Below are 26,264 nucleotides of genomic sequence, written 5' to 3'. Positions count from 1 at the left end.
ATATCTGATATTTACATACATTATATCTGATATGTACATACATCATATCTGATATTTACATACACCATATCTGATATGAAAATACACCATATCCGATATTTACATAAACCATATCTGATATTTACATACATTATATCTGGTATTTACATACACCACCTCTGATATTTACATACATCATATTTGGTATCTAATGCATTATAATATTGTATGTTTTTACATATAACATATCTTATATTTTCATACACCATATCTGATATTTACAGACATCATATCTGGTATTTACATGCATTATAACATTATATGTTTTTTTACATATAACATATCTGATATTTTCATACACCATATCTGATATTTACATACATCATATCTGGTATTTACATGCATTATAATATTGTATACACCATATATGGTATTTACATGCAGTATAATATTATATGTTTTTTACATATAACATATCTGATATTTTCATACACAATATCTGATATTTACTTAAATTATATCTGGTTTTTACATATACCACATCTGATATTTACATACTTCAAATCTCGTTTTACATACCTCATATAGTTATTTATATACCACATATCTGGAACTAACTTTTACAATATCTGGTATTTGAATACATCATATCTCGTTTTTACATACATAATATCTCGTATTTACACACATCATATATCGTATTGACATTCGTAATATTTCGTATTTACATACATTATATCTCGTTTTTACATTCATCATATATCGTATTTACATATATACTATCTTGTATTCATTTAAATACATAATATTTGGTTCTTACATACATTATATCTTGTATATGCGTACGTCATATTTCGTTTTTAGATACATCAGAAGTAATCACATCTGGTTTTAACGTACCTCATGTCTGTTACAAAGTGTTATTGTTTCACACTGGTCGGCGGACAGAGCGTTATCACACAGTGCACAGTATTGCTGGTCTGGGTGGTTTCCTTAAAATAAAAGTAAAGAAAGTGCTGAAGTATGCACGCTTGAAAACAAAAGTGAAGAAAGTGCTTAAGTATGGACGCTTGAAAATAAAAGTGAAGAAAGTGCTGAAGTATGGACGCTTGAAAATAAAAGTGAAGAAAGTGCTTAAGTATGGACGCTTGAAAATAAAGGTGAAGAAAGTGCTGAAGTATGGACGCTTGAAAATAAAAGTGAAGAAAGTGCTGAAGTATGGACGCTTGAAAATAAAGTGAAGAAAGTGCTTAAGTATGGACGCTTGAAAATAAAGGTGAAGAAATGCTTAAGTATGCAAGCTTAAAAACAAAAGTGAAGAAAGTGCTGAAGAATGGACGCTTGAAAACAAAAGTGGAGAAAGTGCTGAAGTATGGACGCTTGAAAACAAAAGTGAAAAAAGTGCTGAAGTATGGACGCTTGAAAACAAAAGTGAAGAAAGTGCTTAAGTATGCACACTTGAAAATAAAGTGAAGAAAGTGCTTAAGTATGCACACTTGAAAATAAAAGTGAAGAAAGTGCTTAAGTATGGACTCTTGAAAACAAAAGTGAAGAAAGTGCTTAAGTATGGACGCTTGAAAACAAAAGTGAAGAAAGTGCTTAAGAATGGACGCTTGAAAACAAAAGTGAAGAAAGTGCTGAAGTATGGACGCTTGAAAACAAAAGTGAAGAAAGTGCTGAAGTATGGACGCTTGAAAACAAAAGTGAAGAAAGTGCTGAAGTATGCACGCTTGAAAATAAAAGTGAAGAAAGTGCTTAAGTATGCACGCTTGAAAATAAAAGTGAAGAAAGTGCTTAAGTATGGACGCTTGAAAACAAAAGTGAAGAAAGTGCTTAAGTATGGATGCTTGAAAATAAAAGTGAAGAAAGTGCTGAAGCATGCACGCTTGAAAACAAAAGTGAAGAAAGCGCTTAAGTATGGACGCTTGAAAATAAAGGTGAAGAAAGTGCTGAAGTATGGACGCTTGAAAACAAAAGTGAAGAAAGTGCTGAAGTATGGACGCTCGAAAAAAAGTGAAGAAAGTGCTGAAGTATGGACGCTTGAAAATAAAGTGAAGAAAGTGCTTAAGTATGCACGCTTGAAAATAAAAGTGAAGAAAGTGCTTAAGTATGGACTCTTGAAAATAAAAGTGAAGAAAGTGCTGAAGTATGGACGCTTGAAAATAAAAGTGAAGAAAGTGCTTAAGTATGGACGCTTGAAAATAAAGGTGAAGAAAGTGCTGAAGTATGGACGCTTGAAAATAAAAGTGAAGAAAGTGCTGAAGTATGGACGCTTGAAAATAAAGTGAAGAAAGTGCTTAAGTATGCACGCTTGAAAATAAAGGTGAAGAAAGTGCTAAAGTATGGACACCTCAACCAAAATAAAAGTACTGAAAGAGTATTAGTATGGACACCTCAAAATAAAACTAATGAAAGTGTTTTAGTATGAACGCCGCAAAATAAAAGTACTGAAAGTGTTTTGGTATGTACGCCGCAAAATTTAAGTACTGAAAGTGTTTTAGTATGTACGCCCTAAAATAAAAGTACTGAAAGTGTTTTAGTATGGACACCCGAAAATAAAAGTACTGAAAGAGTGTAAGTATGGACGCCCCGAATTAAAAGTACTGAAAGTGTTTTAGTATGTACGCCCCAAAATAAAAGTACTGAAAGTGTTTTAGTATGGACGCCCCAAATTAAAAGTACTGAAAGTGTTTTAGTATAAACGCCCCAAAATAAAAGTACTGAAAGAGTGTAAGTATGGACGCCCCAAATTAAAAGTACTGAAAGTGTTTTAGTATAAACGCCCCAAAATAAAAGTACTGAAAGAGTGTAAGTATGGACGCCGCAAAATTTAAGTACTGAAAGTGTTTTAGTATGTACGCCCTAAAATAAAAGTACTGAAAGTGTTTTAGTATGGACACCCGAAAATAAAAGTACTGAAAGAGTGTAAGTATGGACGCCCCAAATTAAAAGTACTGAAAGTGTTTTAGTATAAACGCCCCAAAATAAAAGTACTGAAAGTGTTTTAGTATGGACGCCCCAAAATAAAAGTACTGAAAGAGTTTTAGCATGGACGCCCCAAAATAAAAGTACTGAAAGTGTTTTAGTATGGGCGCCCCAAAATAAAAGTACTGAAAGAGTGTAAGTATGGACGCCCCAAAATAAAAGTACTGAAAGTGTTTTAGTATGGGCGCCCCAAAATAAAAGTATTGAAAGTGTTTTAGTATGTACGCCCCAAAATAAAAGTATTGAAAGTGTTTTAGTATGTACGCCCTAAAATAAAAGTACTGAAAGTGTTTTAGTATGGACACCCGAAAATAAAAGTACTGAAAGAGTGTAAGTATGGACGCCCCAAATTAAAAGTACTGAAAATGTTTTAGTATAAACGCCCCAAAATAAAAGTACTGAAAGTGTTTTAGTATGGACGCCCCAAAATAAAAGTACTGAAAGAGTTTTAGCATGGACGCCCCAAAATAAAAGTACTGAAAGAGTTTTAGTATGGGCGCCCCAAAATAAAAGTACTGAAAGAGTTTTAGCATGGACGCCCCAAATAAAAGTACTGAAAGTGTTTTAGTATGGGCGCCCCAAAATAAAAGTACTGAAAGAGTTTTAGTATGGACGCCCTAAAATAAAAGTACTGAAAGTGTTTTAGTATGGGCGCCCCAAAATAAATGTACTGAAAGTGTTTTAGTATGTACGCCTCAAAATAAAAATACTGAAAGTGTTTTAGTATCGACGCCTCAAAAAAAAGTACTGAAAGTGCTTGAAAATAGTCGCATTAAAATTGGTGATAGGCACATAAGAATTTGAAGAATCGAAGGCGCTTTAGCGGTCAACGAACCGTAGGGTATATTGTATAGGTACCATAAAAATTCAAAATAGTGAAATTGTATGAATATTGCCACTTAAATGAATTAAAAAAAGTTTCATACTTGAAGTAATACATTGTATTCACAGTAATAGTCATTACCAAAGCGTTATGCAGTCATATTGTCGTTTTAAAAAGTAATGTAATACATGTACTTTTATATACAAAAAAGAAATAAAGTTTTATATTTTTGTCCTGTAATAAAACTATATATTTTATGTGAAAAAAATCCTAGAGAGTAAAATGTAAGCGAATTCAATTATAAATGCTTCATTAATACTTTTGATGAATACATGATTATAAACATTATTAGCCAAAGAATATATAGAATCTAACCTACTTGCAACGTTACCGCATCCATTTCTATTACAGTAGCTTTGGTCAGCGCAGCATTCAGAACATATAATTATATCCTGAGAATCTGATTGGTCATTAGCAGTGACGTCAGCTACTGCGTCATATGTGTCATCTTCGTTCCTTGTAAAGAAACGCAGCGATGAGGAGATCGTTGCGATAAATCGCTGGGCGATCGATTTTTGGGTGCTGCGTTTTCCTACTGACCCACATAACTAAAAAGTAACGCTTATTTAATAATAACATTTAAGGGCTGAGAGCATGTTTACGTGTGTTTGTGCTTTATAAATGCTCAAGTGCTAGCACGACATTCATTTTTGAAAGCCCAATGTCTAATGTCCAATGTCGTGCTGGCACGACATTCATTTTTGACTGTCCAATGCCCAATGTCGTGCCAGCAAAACACTCGATTTTAAATGTCCAATGTCCAATGTCGTGCCAGCACAACATTCGAATTTGAATGTCCAATGTCCAATGTCGTGCCGGCACAACATTCGATTTTGAATGTCCAATGTCCAATGTCGTGCCGGCACAACATTCGATTTTGAATGTCCAATGTCGTGCCAGCACAGCATTCGACTTTGAATGTCCAATGTCCAATGTCGTGCCAGCACAACATTCGATTTTGAATGTCCAATGTCCACATTGGGCGCCACTGTTGCCGGGCCACCTCTGACCTCTCTGGGCGGTACGTGGGGAACAGAACAAACGTGAATTCGAGCCAATCGTTTTAATTGTACCTATACCATCGACGTCATCGTCATCCTCCTGCAGTATTCTAAATAAGTAGCTGGATATGGATAGAAAGGTACCGTATAAAAATGGCGTTGTACGTGTAGATTTGTTGTCTTAAAAGTGAAAGTAGAAATAAGTTGATTGGTTAATTTTAAAACACTGAGTTATTAGTTTTAGGTTAATATACACTATTACTCGATATTTAACAAACTACACTACACTATAAGTAAAAGTTACTAAACCTGATAATTTACGGGGCGGAGTAATAACTGAGAATTAGGGTATTTTAACAAAATACGAATAAATATATTTGTAACACTTTTATTGAAATATAAAATGAAAAACCCTCTGACGCGACTTGGATGGAATTCAATCGGATCAATCGCCTTCCACTTTTATTTCGAAAAACGCAGACGGATACCCATGACAAAGTGGATTTGGGTGAGTTGGGATGCTTAACCCCCAGCACCCTCTCCAGCCTTGAAATGTCAAAGTTCTCTGTAGTATGTAAATATCGGAAATATCATATACACCAAAATAAGCGTCCTTTGTGTGGATAAAACTCTTCGTTTATATTGTATAACACGCTAGGTATTATACCGTCATTATTATATTTTAATATTGCGCTCCTATTGGATAAGTGCGACCTCAATTAACCAATGATATACGGCTTTTCAATATTAGCTATTCTTTTATACAAACAGATCTTGTATGTAACACTTCTTAACAACAATTACTCAATTGCAGAAGATACTACTTATGTTAAACCACTATGAACATTTCTTTAAATGTTAAAATTAATTATTGATCTCATTTTGTCTTGCGTTTGTGTGTATGAACGCAGTAGGGCAAGCGAGAAAATAACTAAGAAGCGCTTCCGCACTTCATGGAATTTGCTCGCGTGCCGTTCTGTGTTCATACAGCATAGACGCGAAAAAAAACTGCGATCAATCCTGAAATGAATTCAGTGTTTCTATGGGAAAAGTAGAATTGTTACATTTGATGGGTTGAATGTACATTTCGTTTCTTAAAACTCATTAATGAATGGTTATGTGTGTATGAGTAAATGTCATTATATTTTCTGTCCCTGAACATAAATAAGACGGGGTAAACCCTAAAGATTATATTAGGAGTAATTGAACATCCAAGTGTTACTGGGTCATGGGAGAAGTGTAAATTACAATATTGTTATTGGTACGGATTAAAAGCATTACCTGTCTTGGCCGACAGCCGACATTGTAAAGTATGTATCCGTTTGGTGTGACATACTCTTCAATGTTGCATATCTGTGAAATGAAAACAACGCAATAAAGTTTTTCTTTTCTGAAGTTTCATTTGAACACGAAAATTCCGTTGTATGAAAACAATAATATTGGAATTGTTGAACACACGATTTAAAGCTGCACTCTCACAAATGGACAATTTTAAGCTTTTTTTCTTTTTTTCACAGAATCAGCTCATTTTGGCATCAGTACCTTCAACGCAGTCAGTAACGATAACTCACAATAGAACAGATCTCAATTGTTTGGTAAACTGCCGAACATCTCATTTTTCTTAAAGCGTTATTTACGCAATTAGCTTATAACAAGTTTCCAAACGTAAATATATTTTAACTGCGATCTGCACTTTTGTCAGCAGTTTTATATCACTTGTTGTCAGACATTAACGCAAATACTGACGCCTTCAAAGAAAATAAATGAAATAAATTTAAGAGTACAGTTTTAAAAAGCAAAAATTGGTGCGGGGGAAATAGTGGTCCATTTCCCCCTTTAATAAAATGATTTGTACTAAACATGCCCTTGAAACCTTTCCTATATAATGCATTTCGGAGGAACCCGACAAATAACCAGGTTGGCCGGTCAGTTGTTGAAGCAAGTGAATCTCATTTAAAAAAAACTCATTCGTATTCAGCCACATTAAACCCATATATCAAGTAGAAAGGTGCACTATATAGGCTGCTGCAATATTAAATAATCATTCAAATGCATTTCCATGTTTAACTCCTTTGCCTTTAATGAACAAAATCTTAAACAAACAAAATGTATATTATTTGTGTACTATTAAGAAAAATATAAGCCATGTTTTGCACTTTAATTAAAGAATTTGTCGACACAAAGCTATTAAATAATAACCGCCCTAAGTCTAATCATTTTTATCTGTTAGGTTTGCCTCAACCTGTATTATGCGCTTTAAAGAAATGGGGGATTATTAGTAGTTTTATTTGTTTTATTGTTTTGTTTTGTTTTATTATTGGTAAATAGGTATGATCTTATCAATATCAACATATAATAAGGCGCATAATTAACCTCATTGGCTGCACACGTCACCCGTCTGTTGCAATCTGCTGGTGAAGAAATACCACTACAGTTCAGGCAATCCAATGTTCCAACAGTTTGAGGGAGGCTTGTTGCTGAAACAACACACAGTGTATGAACTTAGGCTATTCTTACGCCGAGCCATCCTGATCCGAGATTGTTAGGAATGAAAAAGCCGGAGTGATCTGATTGTGGTATAAATAGTATACGTGTTAAAGACATCCAACTTACCAATAACTCAACCAATTACTCATTAGGCGATTATCCCACAAAATGATGGGAATAAAACTCCCCCTTTGGCATCAAAAATATGTTTCAGTCATATTTGGGGATGTGACGAGGCAAGCCATAATGCAGACACTATAGGGCGCGGGCAAACCTTTATAAACTCAACAACAACAACGGCATCCAACTTAATTGTAATGAAAGCGTGGAAAGCATTGACGTACAGGTGCGACATCTGTTGTTTTACTTTTTACTGGCAGTAAAAATTCAAAACCAAACCAAATCATCCATACAACAAGATTAAAGACTGGGGTTTCCCTTTTTAGATATAGACACGTAATTAAAAGTAATCTATCGATTCGGTACAATCCGGCAGCCATCTTTGACGCCATATTAAATATCAAAAATCACCAAAGGTAACACGAGGCCACAAGACTAGATTCTTGTATCAGAGGATCACGGCTACCTATAAACATGGAATTCAATGGTTAACACACTAACAATTCAATAGCAACGACATTTGAAACCCCAGTGCCCAACAATTCAACAAGGATCCCGTTAAGACTAAGGCATAGCATACCATAAACGAGGAACGCCTAACGTACAAACAACACAGGCAGATAACACATGCACCAAAGTATCCTTATAAATAAGTGTTGGGGTAATCGCCTTGGAACTGTCAGCGAAACACGAGTTTACTAGAGGGTTATATATTGCATCAATTATTATAAATACAAATTTAAAAAATATAAGCTTAAGTTTGTTAACCGCATGAATAATGACTTTGAAATTGAAATGGAAAGCCTATAATACAAGAATGTACTGTGGTGTATTAATGCCAAACGAAATGTAAAATACACGCAAGACAACAATCACACAACAGTATTTCAGGGCTAGTGTTCATGCAGCCGGCTTATAGCCAACAACAAGTCAACGAGTCGCCTTTCAGTCTATATTACGGGGTTTGAAGTCCTTCTACGGTACATGTGTATAGGGACTACTTCTTTTCATTGCTGGTATGATGCCTTTTATTATTTACGAATCGAATTATATGTAAAATATATGACCCCATAGTTTGCAAATTGACCATGTAATAATATTAAATGATGGTTAGTGCGGTTTATTAACAACACTAGAACAGTTAACATTAATATACCTGCTGTTGCTGGAATTTGCGACGTTGTGTCTGCTGTCAATGAAATGAAAGAAAAAAGAAATTAGGAACTTGGCATTTCAGTAACTTTGAGATAATCAGGGCATCTGTTCATGTATATAAACAAACAATATCAAATTGTCAATTATACAGCTATAGTTTTAAATGTTGCTATCATCATTTTCATAGCGCTATGAGCTCTGTACTGGACACCTGAAAAACACAGGTAAATAATTCCAAAAAAAATAATTATAAATGTCATATTTTCGGATACATAAGGAGTTAATGTTAATTGTTTACTTATGTGTACTTCAACCAACACTGTCATACATTTATAAACACATGAACGCGTGTGATCAATACACCAAAACCATACATAAGGAAATGATAAACGGACACAACTGTATTTTGTGGTCAAAGTCTACATGTTCTGACTTCTTAATTAATATACAGTATCAACAACTATCTATGTCTAAATCACGAATTAATAATCAAGATATTGATAATCCCGTTCGATTTTTTTGTTTTCGATTTTAAGATACGTTTAGCGTGATTTTTTGTCTTTTTTTTCGATTATCAAATTTGTAAAACAAAAACGTTCATTTTCTACCAGTTATTTTAGATGATCATGCCATATTATGAGATAGCATCGGTTTATTATTGTATTTTCAATTAAAATCAACTGAAAAATGACACGTATACGGACTATTTAAAAACACAACATTTTGTTTAATTTTAAACGACACAGAACTAGAGAAACAAACGTATAAACACCATATACACGTTCACCACATACACGCATCAAATAGCAAAAAAAACCATATTACCTGCAAAGCAAAGGCCACAGAACCTCTGGCAGTGTTGTCGGGCTTTCTGAATGTCAGCGCAGAAGTTGAATGAATCGTTTAGGAACAAGCAGTTTGGCTCAATGTCAACGCATGGTGCTGTACGTGTAAAAACAATTTCTCATTAGAGTTATGCCATTCACTATTGAAGTATATGCTTTCCGGTGATGTGTCAGTGAAATAGTATTGAATTCTCATTGTTTCAAAATGTGAAATTACATTTTAAGAATTTTACTCTTCTGCCAATTTATTTTAAGTAAAACAATGAAAATAAAATGTTGATTTCAGTGTAAGATAGCAAAATATTCACCTCGCGACAACAAATGTGTAAGTGTTTTGTACTCACTCAGTGAAATACATTAAAGTAACAATCTTATTTAAAATCAATACATACAAATGTATAACAAACATACATTTTGAGTGATAAAGCTTTAACTACTTACTAAATAATGCATTTATTCAAAATATGAAATTACTGATATCAAGTTTATAACCGTGTATTTAATAGCTGAAAACGAAACATATTAAATGATTGGTGAATGCTCAAAGATTTACTGTGGTAAACTATAGTCTCATAAGGTAGAACTACCGTGTATTCTGCACCTTTCCTTCAAATTAAACGCAGAATCCTTCATAGGAACCATTGGTTTTTATAATATATTTTAGTGTAAGATTGTAATATATTTCAGTGTAAGATCGTAATATATTTTAGTGTTAGATCGTAATATATTTTAGTGTAAGATCGTAATATATTTATTTTAGTGTAAGATCGTAATATATTTTAGTGTAAGATCGTAATATACTTTAGTGTAAGATCGTAATATATTTTAGTGTAAGATCGTAATATATTTTATTGAGTGCACACCAAAAGCTTTATTTCACGAGTGGTGTAGCCACGAATTAAATATTTACATAAGATATTCACGTGGTAAGATATTTTGCAATCTTACACCGAAACGAACAATGTCCCTTTTTAGTAAAAGCATTAAGAGGATATAAAATGATATTTGATTGTATTTATCCAGAAAATTCGCCAAATTATCTGCAAACGTAGCGTCATTTCGGAATCGAGGTCGTTGAAATAATGTCCCTGCTTTGTACGCGCTGACGTAAGATTTTAAAGTAAAAAATATTGCTTTAATTTACTCTGCTAAGAAATGTTGTAAAAAATGTATTTCAGCATTTCAGCAGATCGACCCTAACTGTGCTCGCATATAAAAATAAACGTCAAAATCAGCCGATGTAAAACAAGAAATGTTTTAAGAATGGAAATATTGCCGTCTTATTCCAAATACACGTGAGACAAAGTTTGCTTTTTTAATTTCAAACTACGCGTCGTTATTTTTAATAGCTGATGCCATCAAAACAAACGTGTTGATCCTCATGGTTTATCTTTCTACCTGCTAATCGACTCTTATATTGTTCCACAATATCATTTTTAAACCGGTTCAAATAATTGATGAATGACAAAATAATTAAATAAAATGTAAATTAAAGAATAAGACATTGTTGACCATTGCGGCTTTCGGTTGATAATTGGCAACCCATGGTTGTAAACCATATACCAATCTATTAATGAAACCCCGAGGGTAACACGCTGCTTTATTAAAAACAAATGCATTGGCTATACCTCGGTATACTAACGACTACTCACTCGCATATGATAGAGGTAGATGCGTGGGAGGAGCATAGGGATTTGTAAACAATACATAGCAGTTGCCTGTTTTGTCCTTTAAAAGAGCCGCATTCCCTTTTCACAAATAACTGGAGAAAAACTGAATATTATTAAATGAAATTTCACATATAGAAAATTATGCTCCGAATGTTTAATTAAATGCGATACAAGCATTTTGGATTGTAAAAGTAGTAATGTTTTTTTTAGTGATAAATCGCCTATTCAATCAGCCAAAATATATTGCTTTTATTTTTGCTTCGATTTAATACAATTTAAATGTCAATAAAAATATCTTACTAAAATAACAGAGTAAGTATGATATTTTATGTTTACTCATAACTTCTATGTTTAAATTTTAAAATCAATATTAAAAGCAATACCAGGGTGAAATAAAAATTCCATAGTGAAGTTGTGCGCGCTAAATTTAGAAATTACTGTCGGTTTCCTTGCATGATTCTAAAAACAATATCATCCTAGAGTCCAAAATGTTTAAAGAAGTCACCTGGATACATTAAATACACTTCAATAAGTTAATGCATCTTAAACATACTGGGACTTTAACAATGAGAAGTACATTCTCGTACACCAGAGCGATGATCATTGTCCAACATTGAATGAAAGTGAATGTGAGTACTGCAACTCAGGCGTTTCAAAATTGTGTTATTTCGGTTTCACTCTTACACTCCTACACACAGGGTACAGAAGGTAGAAAATTCAGCTCTCTATATGCTTATCAAAGAATGCTCACCATGAGCCAACTTCTGACCACTGTGCGCAAGAGGGCTAAGTGCATAGTGCCACTGTGAATGACGGAGTGCTATAACGGCAATCGTTATCCTGCCCCTCGCCTTTTGAAAATGTCCATGAAAAAACGCGGCATTTGTTTTTTACAATTGCGCATTTTTTTCTTTCAATTTTGTAGAACTTTGCATAAAATCTATTGTCTTTTTACTTGAAATCCACAAAATAAACTTTTTATGATAAGTCTGTCTAGAGAAAAAAAAACACGCGATATTCAAGGTTTGAATGGCGTTTCTTTTATTTAACACCTAAATGTATGGCGGTATAAAGAAGATATGCGGCATTTTAGCAAACTATTTTCGCTTTTTTTATTGGCTATTTTCAGAAAGCGAGAGGAAGGGCGGAGATGACTCTAATAAGATTTCGTTGTAAATCTAGCAGTACGGCTAGTTACCTCTCGACTATTTTCCGTCACAATATAAAAATAATAATATATAAAAATATTAATGACCTGCCGTTTATGCTATTTTCGAACCTTTGAACGTAGTGTGTAAATATGTTTTCATTATTTTACAAAGTTAAACAGGTCGGTTGGGTTTAAACAATATAAACTGCAATAAAACATTTTTAAATTAAATATTACAAATTTTAGCACAATCGAACGATTTCTTTGGTTATACAGTCGAACCCCGTTGGTTCGAACTCGCTTGGCTCGAATTCCTCATTGGCTCGAACTAGATGTAAAGGACCGATTTCATAATATTGATGGTGAACAGTGCCGCTAGGCCCGAATATTCCGAGGCTCGAGGTGTTTTCACCGGTCCCTGGGAGTTCGAGCCAACGGGGTTCGACTGTATTACATTAAAAGGAGACACTATGATATTCGTTCGGGTAACGTTTAACATGGGTATGAAGTCAAAAACGCTTCTAAATAAAAGATAATATATAAAATAATTTTATATATGCGTTTGTTTCTGATTAAATTGTTGTTTTAATCACCTTTTTTATTCAATTTCAATAGATAACCTAACTTTCTTTTGCCACTTCTCTGTACGCATATATATTTTAAAAGTATTTTATTGCTTTTGTTTCTTTAATATGAAGCGTTGCTTAAAATATTATTTACTCTGACGTCACAATTATTTTAAACAGACATATTAATAAACCGGTATAGGTTCAAATTTTGGATATTCAGGTACAAAACCGTAAAAATAAATACATATCCAATAATATAATCAAAGCTAATTGGTTAACTGTCATTATCATAATTAGACAAATAATTATGACAACTGATTAAAGGAATGTCAAGATGAAATGTTAAAAATCAATTTGTACTGGTCAAATATAATAAAACAATCAAAGCAGTATACGGTCATTATCATTTTACCTACCACAAACGTCAACTATGACGTTTTTCAGTGTTTAACGTCAAAGCGACATTTTCAATATATAATGATAAAAATAAACAAATTTATTCATTTCGAGAAGAACTTTCGTAAGGATAATTTCGCATAATATACATTTTCGTTCGATTATTTTCGCTTAAGAAATTAAGAGAAATACTTTATATCCTTACAAAAAAGTTAACCATTTTCGAAGTAAAAAACTGCGACTTGTTTCTGTTTTTAAGAAATAAAAAAGATTCGAAACGATAAAAAACATGGAATATTTACAAGCTGGACGTTTTGTGAATGTAGTTGTAATAGTCTTCACACTAGCAATGGGTGTTAACGGACGAGCTTTGGTATGTATAACTGTTTTATTTGATTTGGAATAAAACAAAAGAATAAATAGAATTAATATTTATGTAGTACAGTCGAAGCACGATAGCTCGAACTCCCAGGGACCGACGAAAATACCTCGAGCCTCGAGCCAACCGGGAATGCTAACCATCAGTATTAAGAAATCGGTCCTTTACATCCAGTTCGACCCAACGAGGAATTCGAGCCAAGCGAGTTCGAGTCAACGGGTTTCTACTGTAATAGTTATTAAACCATTTTGTAATAACCGTTTGTTTTTACTAAATAGCTGAAAATACATTATCTTTCTGATTACAAATAACCAAATATCTGATAATAATAATTCATTGTAGACTTTTGACGTGTATTTTGTATAGGTGGGTTTAATTTGATTGCCAGTGAAGAGTATATTGAATATATAATTACGATTTTAAAGAGTAAAGACATCGGGTTTAACTGCTAAATTAAAGTGACTACGTGATCTACTTGCTTACTACTTACTAGTTAAATGTTAAAATTTCTGACATTTTAAATCGTCCATATACATCCGAGGATGTTTTCGATTGGAATGGCCGAGGAGTTCCGAATGCTGAATAACATGGCAAACATAAAGGGATAATGTTATCTGGCGTCGTCGTCTTTCGCGTCCGCGCCGTCAAACTTTACTTTTAATTCCGATCTTTAAATTTTGTTTTCGTTATCCATTATTTACTAACCTTAGTCATACTGTTTATTTGCAAATAAACAACCAAATCGCGTTATTGACGCTGTAGTTATAGCCAATCATTTGTCTGACCTTGACCAACTTCATATTGTCCGTTATCTAATTTGATAATTTCATAGCCAATCTTTACTAAATTTATGCGTAATGTGCATGGTCATAATATTTATTCTGGAGTTATTGCCCTTCAATTGACAAAAGTTACCAAATTTAATATGACTGCTCTATTAATTTTCAATATTTGCTACAATAGGCTACATTTTTTTAAAACTGCACCCTCACATATTGACCATTTATTAAAACAAAAATGTCTTGGAATGAGCAAAAAGTTGTGTAAATGTCAGAGGCCAGTGATATAAGACTGCTGACAAAATATCAAATCACAGTTTTTCCTATTAGCATTCGAAAATTGAAAGGTTATGGCTAAACACATTTCGAATGCTATAAGAGTGTGGCAGCCGTTTTCATTTGAGATTTTTTTCTATTTTGATATATCTTATATGGCTGAATTGAATGCAAGTATTGATGCCAAAATCAGCCAATTATAAGGCAAAAATAAATGAAAAGTCAAAGCTGTCAATCTGTGAAAGTGCAGCTTTAAGGGCATTATAAAAGTAAATATAACTTATATGAAGAATTCTACATTATGAATCCTAAGTTTTTTTTCGACATCGGTAAAAATTTATAGACGCTCACTACATGCGCTATAGATAAGCATTCTTGTTTAATCATAATACAACATTGGATAAATACAAAATAAGGGTTCTTAGCCCATTCGCGAGGGGAGACAATTTAGAAAACAATTACAGCCAAAGTATGAAAACAGAAGTTTCGTTTTTTTTACTTTCAATTACCCTACAATCATAATTAAGTTTGACTTATATTTATGCATGTTAAAAAATAATTAAGCGCGCTTTGCTTGCTTGCCCTGGTCATGCGTTTATAATATCATGAACACAGAAAAAAACAATGAATCCTTAATAATAAAATTTAAAAAATCTTTACTTTTTTCAGTATGACTGGAACCAGCGAAGAACCACTCAGATCAGACGACCCTTCTTCCATCATCAACGACACATTCCAGGTCAACACCAAAGACATACCTCACTATCCCGACAGAATTCAGACTTTATCGACCCATTTAGCCGTAATCCTACTCGACAACAATTTGCGTTTGAAAATACAATCAATGACAAATTCATAAGTGCTCAAATTGGAATCCAACAATTTAAAAGTCGCGGACACAATTCGAACCAAATTCATTCCAACATGTTGATTAAAGCAAATGCTTTTAAACGACCAAGGAGAAAGCTGAATTTGAACCTTGTTATAGACGCAAAGGCCCGTCAGCATAGATTGACTGTTCGAGGTTCTCGATTTGATAAGATCAATTTGAAACATTCAATGAAAAATGGAAACATCAACATTAAAAGGAATGGACAAAAAACAGACATAACAATTACAAGAACCAACACAGGTACACGAAACTCTCCAATCCTTGACGTTCTGAAAGGATTTACTATGAAGGATGAAAAATCATCAGCTGTATTTGTAAAACCCGACTTAATTCATAATTCATTCAAATCAGCTGGATCTGATATCAATGCCTTAGTTCCATCTACGATCAAGCCAATTGCCAGCGTAGAAAGTCCATCAACAATTAATCAATTGAAGAATGTGTATGCTGTGCCTGACGCAGTGTCAAACCTCGGACACGTCGTCAGCGATAGTCTTGTTAACAGTAACAATGTAAAAGCAGAATCGTATTTGAAACCAGCAACAAAAAGCGCAATGAACACGAACATAGCTTCAACTCGGACCTTGAAAGACTCGTTGCCAATCGGATCATCCCAATCATCATCATCATTATCATTATCAGCTTCAACTCCAGCAGCAACAGCAAATTTTCCATCATCAAAAGCAGCATCGGTACCATCTACATTAGGAGCTAGACATTCACTAAATACAGCATCAGTACAATCTACATTAGGAGCGACACATTCACTAAAAGCAGCATCAGTACAATCTACATTAGAAGGGACACATTCACCATTAAAATTGTCATCCTTACCATCAAAATTCACATCAACAAAACCAGTATCATTAATATCACTAACATTACAAACGCCACTTTCATCAACATTAAGCCCTATTTGGACACGGACGTCTTCCCTTTCATCTGCAAGATCTGCAAACGGTATAACAAAATCGTCAACGAAATCACCAAAGAAATCAACAGTTGCCAACAAAAAGTCAAACTTGGTTGCGTATGCGAGTTCAGGAGAAATGAAAACCGCTACTGGAGACAAAAGTCATGCAACATCAGGACGACACACACCATCAACCAATCAAATCGCAGTAACTGAAGTTACGGAAACACCCGATGCACCCGATATAAGTCATGCAACATCGGGGCGACAAACACAATCAACCAATCAAATCGCAGTGGCTGAAGTTACGGAAACACCCGATGCACCCGATATGCCTGATATACCAGATGAACAGGATCAACAAGAAATCAATGAATCAGCATATTCCGACTGAGATTTTTTCCACTCTCCAAAATGTTTTCTGGTTGATTTGCATTGCAATTAAATGAACTGATAGCCTACTGTTTTTTGTTGTTTTAAAAACTTGCTTCCGAAATCTTTAACTCATTTCCGCATTAATCAAAAAGATTCTGGCTGATTTGCTTTGCATTAAAATGAACTGATACCCTATTGTTTTTTGTTGCCGTTTTTAAAACTTGCTTTCGAAACCTTTAACTCATTTTCACATTAATTTCAATATTTTTTTATCATTTTTCTCCAATAATTTCTATCTTAACACTTGGAATGCTCTTTTAACTTCAGAAGTCAAAACATTTGGGGGGTTTAAATGAACTGAAACAACATATTAATATTTTTTTCAATGTAAATTTCAATATCGAATACGACATAGTTAAATATCAAGTGTTACTTATCAGTGTGTGCCTTTTGTATTCTACCATTGGAACATATTATTTTACACTTTAAGCATTCACAATCGCAAAAAAATACGGTGTTCATGTGTAGTCGTTTCTGAAAAATGTATGCTCATCGTTTTCACAAATCGTTTCCTTATGATTCTGCTTTTACACTGTTGCTGGTCGACATTTTATAATAAAGCTATAAAATTTATTTTGAGCTAGTGTGTTTGTTCGAAGAAAAAATGCAGGCGATACTGGAATAATTGTCGATGACACCATTTAGACAAGTTTAGCTATAAGTCAAAATACACATGATGTTGTTTTACATATTGCCAGTAACAATTCGCACATGTTTAGCCAGATGTATAACTCCGGCTTTCCTAATTTCCTATTTACGCCCCTTGCGTTCGCTCCATGGCTCTCGTGTATCATAAACAACATCTATACAGTTGATTTAACAGTCGAGCCCCAATGGTTCGAATTCGATTGGCTCGAACTCTCTTGGCTCGAATTCCTGGTTGGCCCGAATTCTTCATTGGCTCGACCAACCTCGAGGCAACGAGATTCGACTGTTGTATGTTTACCGAAATTTCGCGATGATAAATTGCTTTGTCATATCAAAACGCGAATGGTGTAGTGAAATGGATACAAATATTTATTATAATATTAAGTTTAATGTCATCGTGTTTAAATTTCATAGTGATTCGAGTAGTTTATGATAAGATGAGTTATGGTTTAAGAAATATATTAGTCAAAATATATTGTCATTTATTTATTATTTCACTTATTGTGGTATACATATACAGTCAAACTCCGTTGGCTAGAACTCCCAGGGCCCAGCGAAAATACATCAAGCCTTGAAACTTCGAACCAAGCGGGAAAAGCTTAGCTTCAGATTATTGAAATCGGTCTTTCACATCCAGTTCGAGCAAACGATGATTTCGAGCCAAGCGTGTTCGAGCCAACGGGGTTCGACAATAGTGCTTTAGCAGTTGTCCAACCAAGAGAGTCAAATAGTAATAAATGAGTGGCGTTGTTAATGTGCTTGTTCTATGTTTCAATGGATTTTATATATTGATGCTTGAAGTTTTAGAGTCATGACTTTTGAACGTTTACAATGGGCCGTAAATCTGAAAATATGTAAGTCTGAGCTCTGGCAGGTATCGCGTAAGGGTATACTCATTTTGCTTTTTTGTAAGTAAGTGAAAAAAATACCTGCCCTGGTAGCTCGCGTCGTTTGCTGATCATTTGCTGAAAAAAAGAAACGATTCGTAATAAAATTTTTTTCGAAAACCTGAAAATTTATTAGTTATTTTTCAAATTGGTTGCTTTCATATGAATGAAAATTAAATCTCAATTTCAACAATTTCTAACTATTATTAAATTCGTAGGGTATTAAAAGTCAGAAAGTATCAAAACCTTCTAAAGGTTAATGTCGATTGGTACCATCTGGCTAGAACGACACAATATGAATTGAATGCGTTGGTTACACGTTTACCTCTCATAATACTGCAATGGCAGTCCCAGTACTCAATACCTTTTCTAGCACATTCTTCAGTGTGTGAATACCACGTGATAAATTGCGTCATGAATGCTACATCAGAAGGCAATATTTTGATTTGAAAAAAAGACTTTAAACAAAGATAACTTTACTATTTCTTCACCATTATAAATGAAACATGGCGCAGTCTACGCCGTTTACGGAGCCCTGCCTTTGGTCTTTTACCAGATTTTAATTGAGAGTTTAGTTTCTTAAAACACTTCGACAAACCTTTTCACGATACGACCGTCTGACGGAGCACTGTCAAAACATTATTTTGGAAACAGGTTTGTCGAAGTGTTTGATGGAACTAATGACCTTATCAAACTCCGGTAATAAAACAAATGCGGGGCTTAAAATAAAATGGTGTAGTAAAAGAAACATGACATATTTGTCCATGCACTATGCGAAAAAAACAATAAAAAATAACATCTGACAAACAATAAGGGATTGAAATGTCTTAAATATAGGGGTTGAAAAGTCTTCAAAATAAGGGGTTGAATCAGATGGGGTTTGAAATGTTTAAGAGTTGAAATGTCTCCGTTTTGAGAAAGGGGTTAAAAAGAATTGCAGTTAAAAAGTCTTGGGGTTGAAAGGTCTTGGGGTTAAAACGTCCTGGGGTTGAAAAGTCCTGCTCTCAGTCTTAATACTAAGATATGGGTTGAAAAGTCTAAGGGTTAAAATGTCTCCGTTTTGAGAAAGGGGTTGAAAACCCTTGGGGTTGAAAGGTCTTGGGGTTAAAACGTCTTGGGGTTGAAAGGTCCTGCCCCAATTCTTAATACCAAGATAGGGGTTGAAAAGTCTAAGGCTTAAAACGTCTCCGTTTTGAGAAAGGGGTTGAAAACCCTTGGGGTTGAAAGGTCTTGGGGTTAAAACGTCTTGGGGTTGAAAGGTCCTGCTCCCAATCTTAATACTAAGATAGGGGTTGAAAAGTCTAAGGCTTAAAACGTCTCCGTTTTGAGAAAGGGGTTGAAAACCCTTAGGGTTGAACGGTCTTTGGGGTTAAAACGTCTTGGGGTTGAAAGGTCCTGCTCCCAATCTTAATACTAAGATAGGGGTTGAAAAGTCTAAGGGTTAAAATGTCTCCGTTTTGAGAAAGGGGTTGAAAACCCTTGGGGTTGAACGGTCTTTGGGGTTAAAACGTCTTGGGGTTGAAAGGTCCTGCTCCCAATCTTAATACTAAGATAGGGGTTGAAAAGTCTAAGGGTTAAAATGTCTCCGTTTTGAGAAAGGGGTTAAAACCCTGGGGTTGAAAGGTATTGGAGTTAAAAAGTCTTGGGGGTGAAAGGTCCTGCCCCCAGTCCTAATACTAAGATAGGGGTTGAAAAGTCTTAGGGTTTAAATGTATCCGTTTTGAGAAAGAGGTTGAAAAGTCTTGGGGTTGAAAAGTCTTAGGTTAAAAAAAACTTGGGGTTGAAAGGTCCTGCCCCAAGTCCTAATACTAAAATAGGGGTTGAAATGTCTTAGGGTTTAAATGTATCCGTTTTAAGAAAGGGGTTGAAAAGTTTTAGGGTTGAAAAGTCTTAGGGTAAAAGATATTTGGGTTGAAAGGGTCCACATATCTTGACCAATACTATGTTCGGGTCACCAACTTGGAACGATTAGAGTAACAAACGTTCAATGGGTATACTTACGGCATCTTTTACACGTCACAGGACAAGTTACCCGTGCCAAGAGGTCATCGTCACAAATATGCGGGTTGGTCTGACAGCCGTTTACGTCCAGGTCTACGCATGACCCGGATACCGCATCCACGTGCAGGCAAACCACCCATAGTAATACGATGGCTGAAAAAGTAGCATTTTATTTCCGGATATCATGTATAATATTGACAAATGTTGACATGTTGTGACCGTCATCCTCAATTACAGTCGAACTTAGTCACAATAATGCATGTTTAGGGAGCTTTATTTAACATTTGGATATTCATTTTGTTCCCTAAACGCCACAAGTCGACTGATTCATACCAATTTGAAATATATTATTCAACAGTAACCCCAAAATATTGAACACTGCATTGTTAAAAATGCACTCTTACTCTCAAATAAGATTTACCACATTTAGTGATATTGATTTAATATTCCAAAAAAGGATGAATAAATGTCGACAACAATGCTTCTTTTGAAGGATACCAAGTTAAATTTGAAAGAAATGAGCATTAAACACGGTATCTATACCTTGGAGACTAATGTAGATCACAGTAAATCTTTTAGCATTCACCAATCATTTAATATGTTTTGCTCCTTCTGCTATTAAATACACGGTTACGATCTTGTAGTCAGTAATTGATAGTTTCCAGAAATGCATTATTTAGTAAGTAGTTAAAGGTTTATCTATCAAGATTAACGTTTTTTATACATGTGTACGTACTGATTTTGAATAAGAGTGTCACTTTAATAAAACCACTAAAGTCACATATAAATTATTTTTATCAAATACCTTCATCTTATTACACTTATATATTTTATGAAACATTAATTCTGATCGACTTTTGTCAAAAAGGAATTTTGAACCTATCTAGCAGGTTCCCATTATCCGCTCAATATATACATGTACTTAACGCTGGGATCTGTCAATCACGAGCATAATAGGTGCAGTAACTGGCTTATACCATGTTGTCAAGAACAACGTTCAATAAACAACTTGCGTAATTGTTTAGTTATATTTATTTGCGATACTTATTGCTTCGCCTACGGGTAACGGGTGTAGTATGATAACGGGAAAGTTAACCAATTCAAAATATAACATCTCATACATTAGTTAAAAAAAAATATTACAGTTTGTTACATTCTCATTATAAGAAGACACGCAAAACAAATCCGGACCTGCAAAATATCACCTCGAGTCAATATTTACTTTCTGGATCAAATGCAGTAATACTAACCATATTGTATTAAACAATTATTATTGATAAAAGTAAATGATTTACCTTTCGTTTCAACGGCAAACATATCCTCACTTAAACCAATGTTACTAAGTAGTTGAAGTTATACGAAGATCATCCTTATCTTCAATGATTTTTGAACTTTCATTACATATAGCTACAGTAATGATAAGGATTTACATGCACTCATTCATAGAATTCTCATGTTTAACTTGTATAGTTAAAAGAACTCTTATCATTTATAGCTAGCAAACATGATTGTACTGCTATATAGATTTAATAGTTAAAGGCACTAGATGACATAGATTCATAAAATACGCAATGCCATTCAATCGCTATTGTTTTTACAATGCATGTTGTATTCTATTTGTATGAGGATAAAGAGCTTCTACTCATGATATACATTTTTTTGTTTATTTCTTAACTCGATTTTGCTTCGAATCGATTGATACCTACAATGTAACCAAAAATATTAAACCGGTTTTAGAAGGTAGTAGGGCTACAGACAACTATCTTCACAACAAGCTTGTTTATGATAAAACAATGAAAACTACAAGGAGAAGCTCAGTGGCTAGTGATATAACGAATCCCCTGAAGGTCTGACACAATGTGTGTATACCACGTGATAAATTGCGTCATATATGCTACGTCAGAAGGCAACATTTTGCTTAAAATAAAGTCTAAAATCAAAGATAAATTTTCTTTTACAACACCATTTTAAATGAAACAAAGGGCGGTCTATGCCACTTAAAGAGCCCCGCATTTGTTTTATCACCGAAATTTGATAAGGCCATTAGTTTTATCAGACACTTCGACAAACCTGTTTCCAAAATATTGTTTTGACAGTGCTTTGTCAGACGGCCGTATTGCGAAAAAGTTTGTCAAAGTGTTTAAAGAAACTGAACTCTCAATTAAAATCTGGTAAAAGACCGAAGGCAGGGCTCCGTAAGCGGCGTAGACATTGGTATGTTTCAATTAAAATAGTAAAGAAATAGTGATGATAACTTTGTTTAAAGTCTCAAATCAAAAGATTGCCTTCCGCCGTAGCATTCATGACACAGTTTATCACGTGGTATACATACACTGTGACAGACATCAACCAAGATACACACACACAGTCACAATACAAAGCAGACAGACTATACACTCATAAAAAAGTATTTTTCGATAACAAGGTTACCGCTTTCAGTGTGTATATACCACGTGATAAATTGCGTCATAAATGCTACATCGGAAGGCAATTTTTTGCTTTGAATGAAGAAAGAAAAAAAAATAACATAACCATTTCTTAATCATTTTAAATGAAAAAGCGCAGTCCACACCGCTTAAAAAGCCCCGCCCACGATGTCATTTTTGTACCTTACCACCTTTGTACTCCATTTTACAGGCTTCTTCAAATATTCGTAAGTGTTACAAGCTTAAAAAGCTTTTTGTATTTTGCCAAATGCTGGTCTTAGTCTTCACTGAGCTAAAATTAGTGTATCGTGATTGTCATAAAGATAGTAAATTAAACAAAAATTGAAAAATGTACATACTACACGATTTATCTCAAAGCATGGTAAGCTTTGCTAAATCTTGTTATAATGGACTTATACTGGCTCGAGAAAACCAGGCCAGATGCAGTCTGGATATTAAAACGTTTTTATTATCATATGCCTATCAATTTCCTTTTCCATATCCAACAGTGTAAAAACAGCACGCTGTATTGAAAAATCTGTATCGACATACTGTCGTTTTCTGACTCCGTATCATGCGAGTACCGTGTGTAGTCTCGGAACTACTTCCGCCTTGCTTAAAATAGCGTGATAAAACGCCCTGGTAAAACGGATCAACTTTTGTATACATAAAAGTACCTAACTTTAGTAACGCTCCAGTAACATGTAAATATTCAGGAACGTGGTTCTTCAGAAGCATAAGGATAAGCACGAAGAAGAGAACACTTCCAACCTATCTAGAGAACTAGTTGGTTGCCATTTCGAAGCTCATAAATTGTAGCATTATCATGATCATTTTAACCAAAACGCATACCTTCATTATTTAAAAAAAAACAAAAAAAAAAACTCTTATACCTTTCTTTTAATCAGGCTATGGAAAAAATAAGCAATCGACTTTGGCTTTGCCCGTTTACAGAACTACCGGTTCGGCTGATGTTGAATTTCCATATTGAGTCTGATGTCATGATTCCAGCTTGATCCCCGTGTCGAAATTCCGGCTTCGTATCACGGATGCTGCTGCATCTCAATATGGAGATTCCTGTCTGATATGAAGAGTTGTACTTGATCCCTGTACAGAACTTCCGGTTGGGTATCACGGGTGCTGCTGTATCTCAATATTAAACTTCCGGTTTGATATCATAAGTTCTGCTTGAACTTACGGGACTTCCGGCTTGGAATCACGGACGGTGATGCATCTGAATATGGAGCTTCGGTCTGATTTATTTATCTCTGTACGATCCCTGAACAGAACTTCCGGCTTGGTATCACGGATGCGGTTGTTTCTTAATACGAAGCTTCCGGTCCGGAAAAGCGTTGTTTGTTTGATACTCCCCAACAAATATCAAAGGTATGAGCCTTGTGGTTTGAAACAAGAAAGTTTTTTGAAAATATTTCTTAAATAAGTCTGTAGGCAACTTGTGACCCCAGGTGCAGTGCCAGTTTTGACCCCTGAGGGGCATAATTTGAACAAATAATTTATGTTTGGATGATATCTTGGGATTCGCACAGTCTTTGTTATTCTTGCAGATAGTTTACATAAAAAATAGGAGAATCTTTAATGTGCATGAAATGTTAACTGATATCATTGTCGCAAATGAAATTACGTATATTGTGTACTTTAAGAAAAACTGAAATATCATTTTTTTTTCAATTTATGAATAATTGATATAATCATGAACAAGATATGTTTGTCAAACATTATGGCCTTGATGATTGAACTTATGACTCCTGAAAACAACAGGGGTCATCTAATGACTTATTGATTTTAGGGGTCGTTGGGCCAAAGGTCAATGACACAGTGAACTTTAACGCGAAAAGGTTAACAAAGCTTCTCCGACTGATAACTAAATAATGCCTTGTCCTATGGTCATCAAACTTGACATGGAGGCTTGACCTGACCAGTCGATGACCCTTATTGATTAGAGGGGTCATTGGGTCTATGGTCAAGGTAACAGTGACTTTGAATGCTTAAAGTTTGTCCAAGTGATAACTCGTCAAAGCCTGCACCCATGGCCCTCAAACTTGACTTGGAGGTTGGGCCTGACTAGTTCATGACCCCTATTGATTTTAGTGATAATCGGGTCAAAGGAGGTCAAGGTAGAAAACCATTTATTAAAACATATGTATTCAAAGATACAGTAAATATGCATCACTCAAATATAACATTATAACAACAACAACAACATCAACCTATTTTCAAAACCATTCTAAATTATTATTAAGAGAAAAAATGCGATGTTTATATAATAGTTAATTGCTCATAAAGCATGGAATGGAGGTAAATATGCTTTAAATTGAAAATACAAACTGCATCATTTACACTTTTGTATAATTAGATCAGTTAACAAGAGCTGTCACAGAGACAGCTTTTCAGTGTAAGGATTGAAAAGTTTCGGCGAAACATGCATGGATCACTGTGAATTTAGATTAGAATGATGCCTGCGAAGATTTGTGTAAAATTCAAAACATTTAGTTTTTAATGAAATACAGACTTGATGGTACGCTTGATCGTTGAGTACCGTTGTAATAAATCTCAAATCAATAAATCAAGTAGTTGGTGAGATATTAACTTATATGTGCTTACATGCAAAACCTTGACCAGAATTTCTAAGTCGAATAATAAAGGGGCAAAATTTATATTGTATACAGGATATAGTTATCTAACTTGATTAATTAAGGAAGTTAAATGGCTGGGAGCCCTTGTATAAAGTTTCAATGCAATGCATGTTGTATTTGCTGAGATATTAACATAAATGTGGTTACATGCAAAATTCTAACCAGAATTTCTAAGTTCAAAAATAAAGGGCCATTATTTGAAAAATCAGTTATCTAAGTTGGTTATTCAAGTAGGTTGAGTGGTTGAGTACCAATGTATAAAGTCTCAATGCAATACATCAAGTAGTTACTGAGATATTAACATATGTGTGCTAACAAGCAAAACCTTAACCAGAATTTCCAAGTCGCATAATAAAGGGGCAAAAATTATATAATGTGTAAGATAAAGTTATTTTACTTGTTTAATTAAGAAGGTTGAATAGTTGAGATCCTGTGTTTAAAGTTTCAATGCAATACATGATGTATTCGCTGAGGTTTTGACTTAAAAGTGGTTACATGCATAACCTTAACCAGAATTTCTATGTTGAATGAAAAAGGGTCATTATTTGAATTTGTTGCAAACTAGAGTTATCTTACTTGGTTATTTAAGTAGATTGGATGGTTGAGTACCATTGTATAAAGTCTCAATGCAATACATCAAGTAGTTGCTGAGATATTAACCTATGTGTGCTTACATGCAAAACCTTAACCAGAATTTCTAAGTCTAATAATAAAGGCATAATTTCATTAAATAA

The 26,264-nt window shown here is 34.3% G+C and overlaps 1 protein-coding gene across 1 annotated transcript in view; it reads right to left on the bottom strand.

Annotated features, from left to right (window-relative positions):
* Positions 1-21,795, bottom strand: part of LOC128221766 (apolipoprotein(a)-like) — a 30,022-nt gene extending 8,227 nt beyond the window's left edge. Inside the window, exons 1-9 of the mRNA XM_052930368.1 lie at positions 21,746-21,795; positions 20,451-20,603; positions 18,492-18,527; positions 9,436-9,552; positions 8,612-8,644; positions 7,222-7,325; positions 6,130-6,201; positions 4,167-4,395; positions 880-971 (exon numbers count right to left, since the gene is read on the bottom strand). Coding sequence (XP_052786328.1) covers positions 880-971; positions 4,167-4,395; positions 6,130-6,201; positions 7,222-7,325; positions 8,612-8,644; positions 9,436-9,552; positions 18,492-18,527; positions 20,451-20,603; positions 21,746-21,767 — 858 coding nt within the window. The 5' untranslated portion in view covers positions 21,768-21,795. The remainder of the gene's footprint in view (positions 1-879; positions 972-4,166; positions 4,396-6,129; positions 6,202-7,221; positions 7,326-8,611; positions 8,645-9,435; positions 9,553-18,491; positions 18,528-20,450; positions 20,604-21,745) is intronic.
* Positions 21,796-26,264: the final 4,469 nt, after the last annotated feature.

Source organism: Mya arenaria, chromosome 16 (genome assembly GCF_026914265.1).
Source record: "Mya arenaria isolate MELC-2E11 chromosome 16, ASM2691426v1".
NCBI classification, from domain to species: Eukaryota; Metazoa; Mollusca; class Bivalvia; order Myida; family Myidae; genus Mya; species Mya arenaria.
The sequence above is the reverse complement of the archived record's forward strand: the minus strand, read 5'-3'. Positions and strand labels throughout refer to the sequence as shown.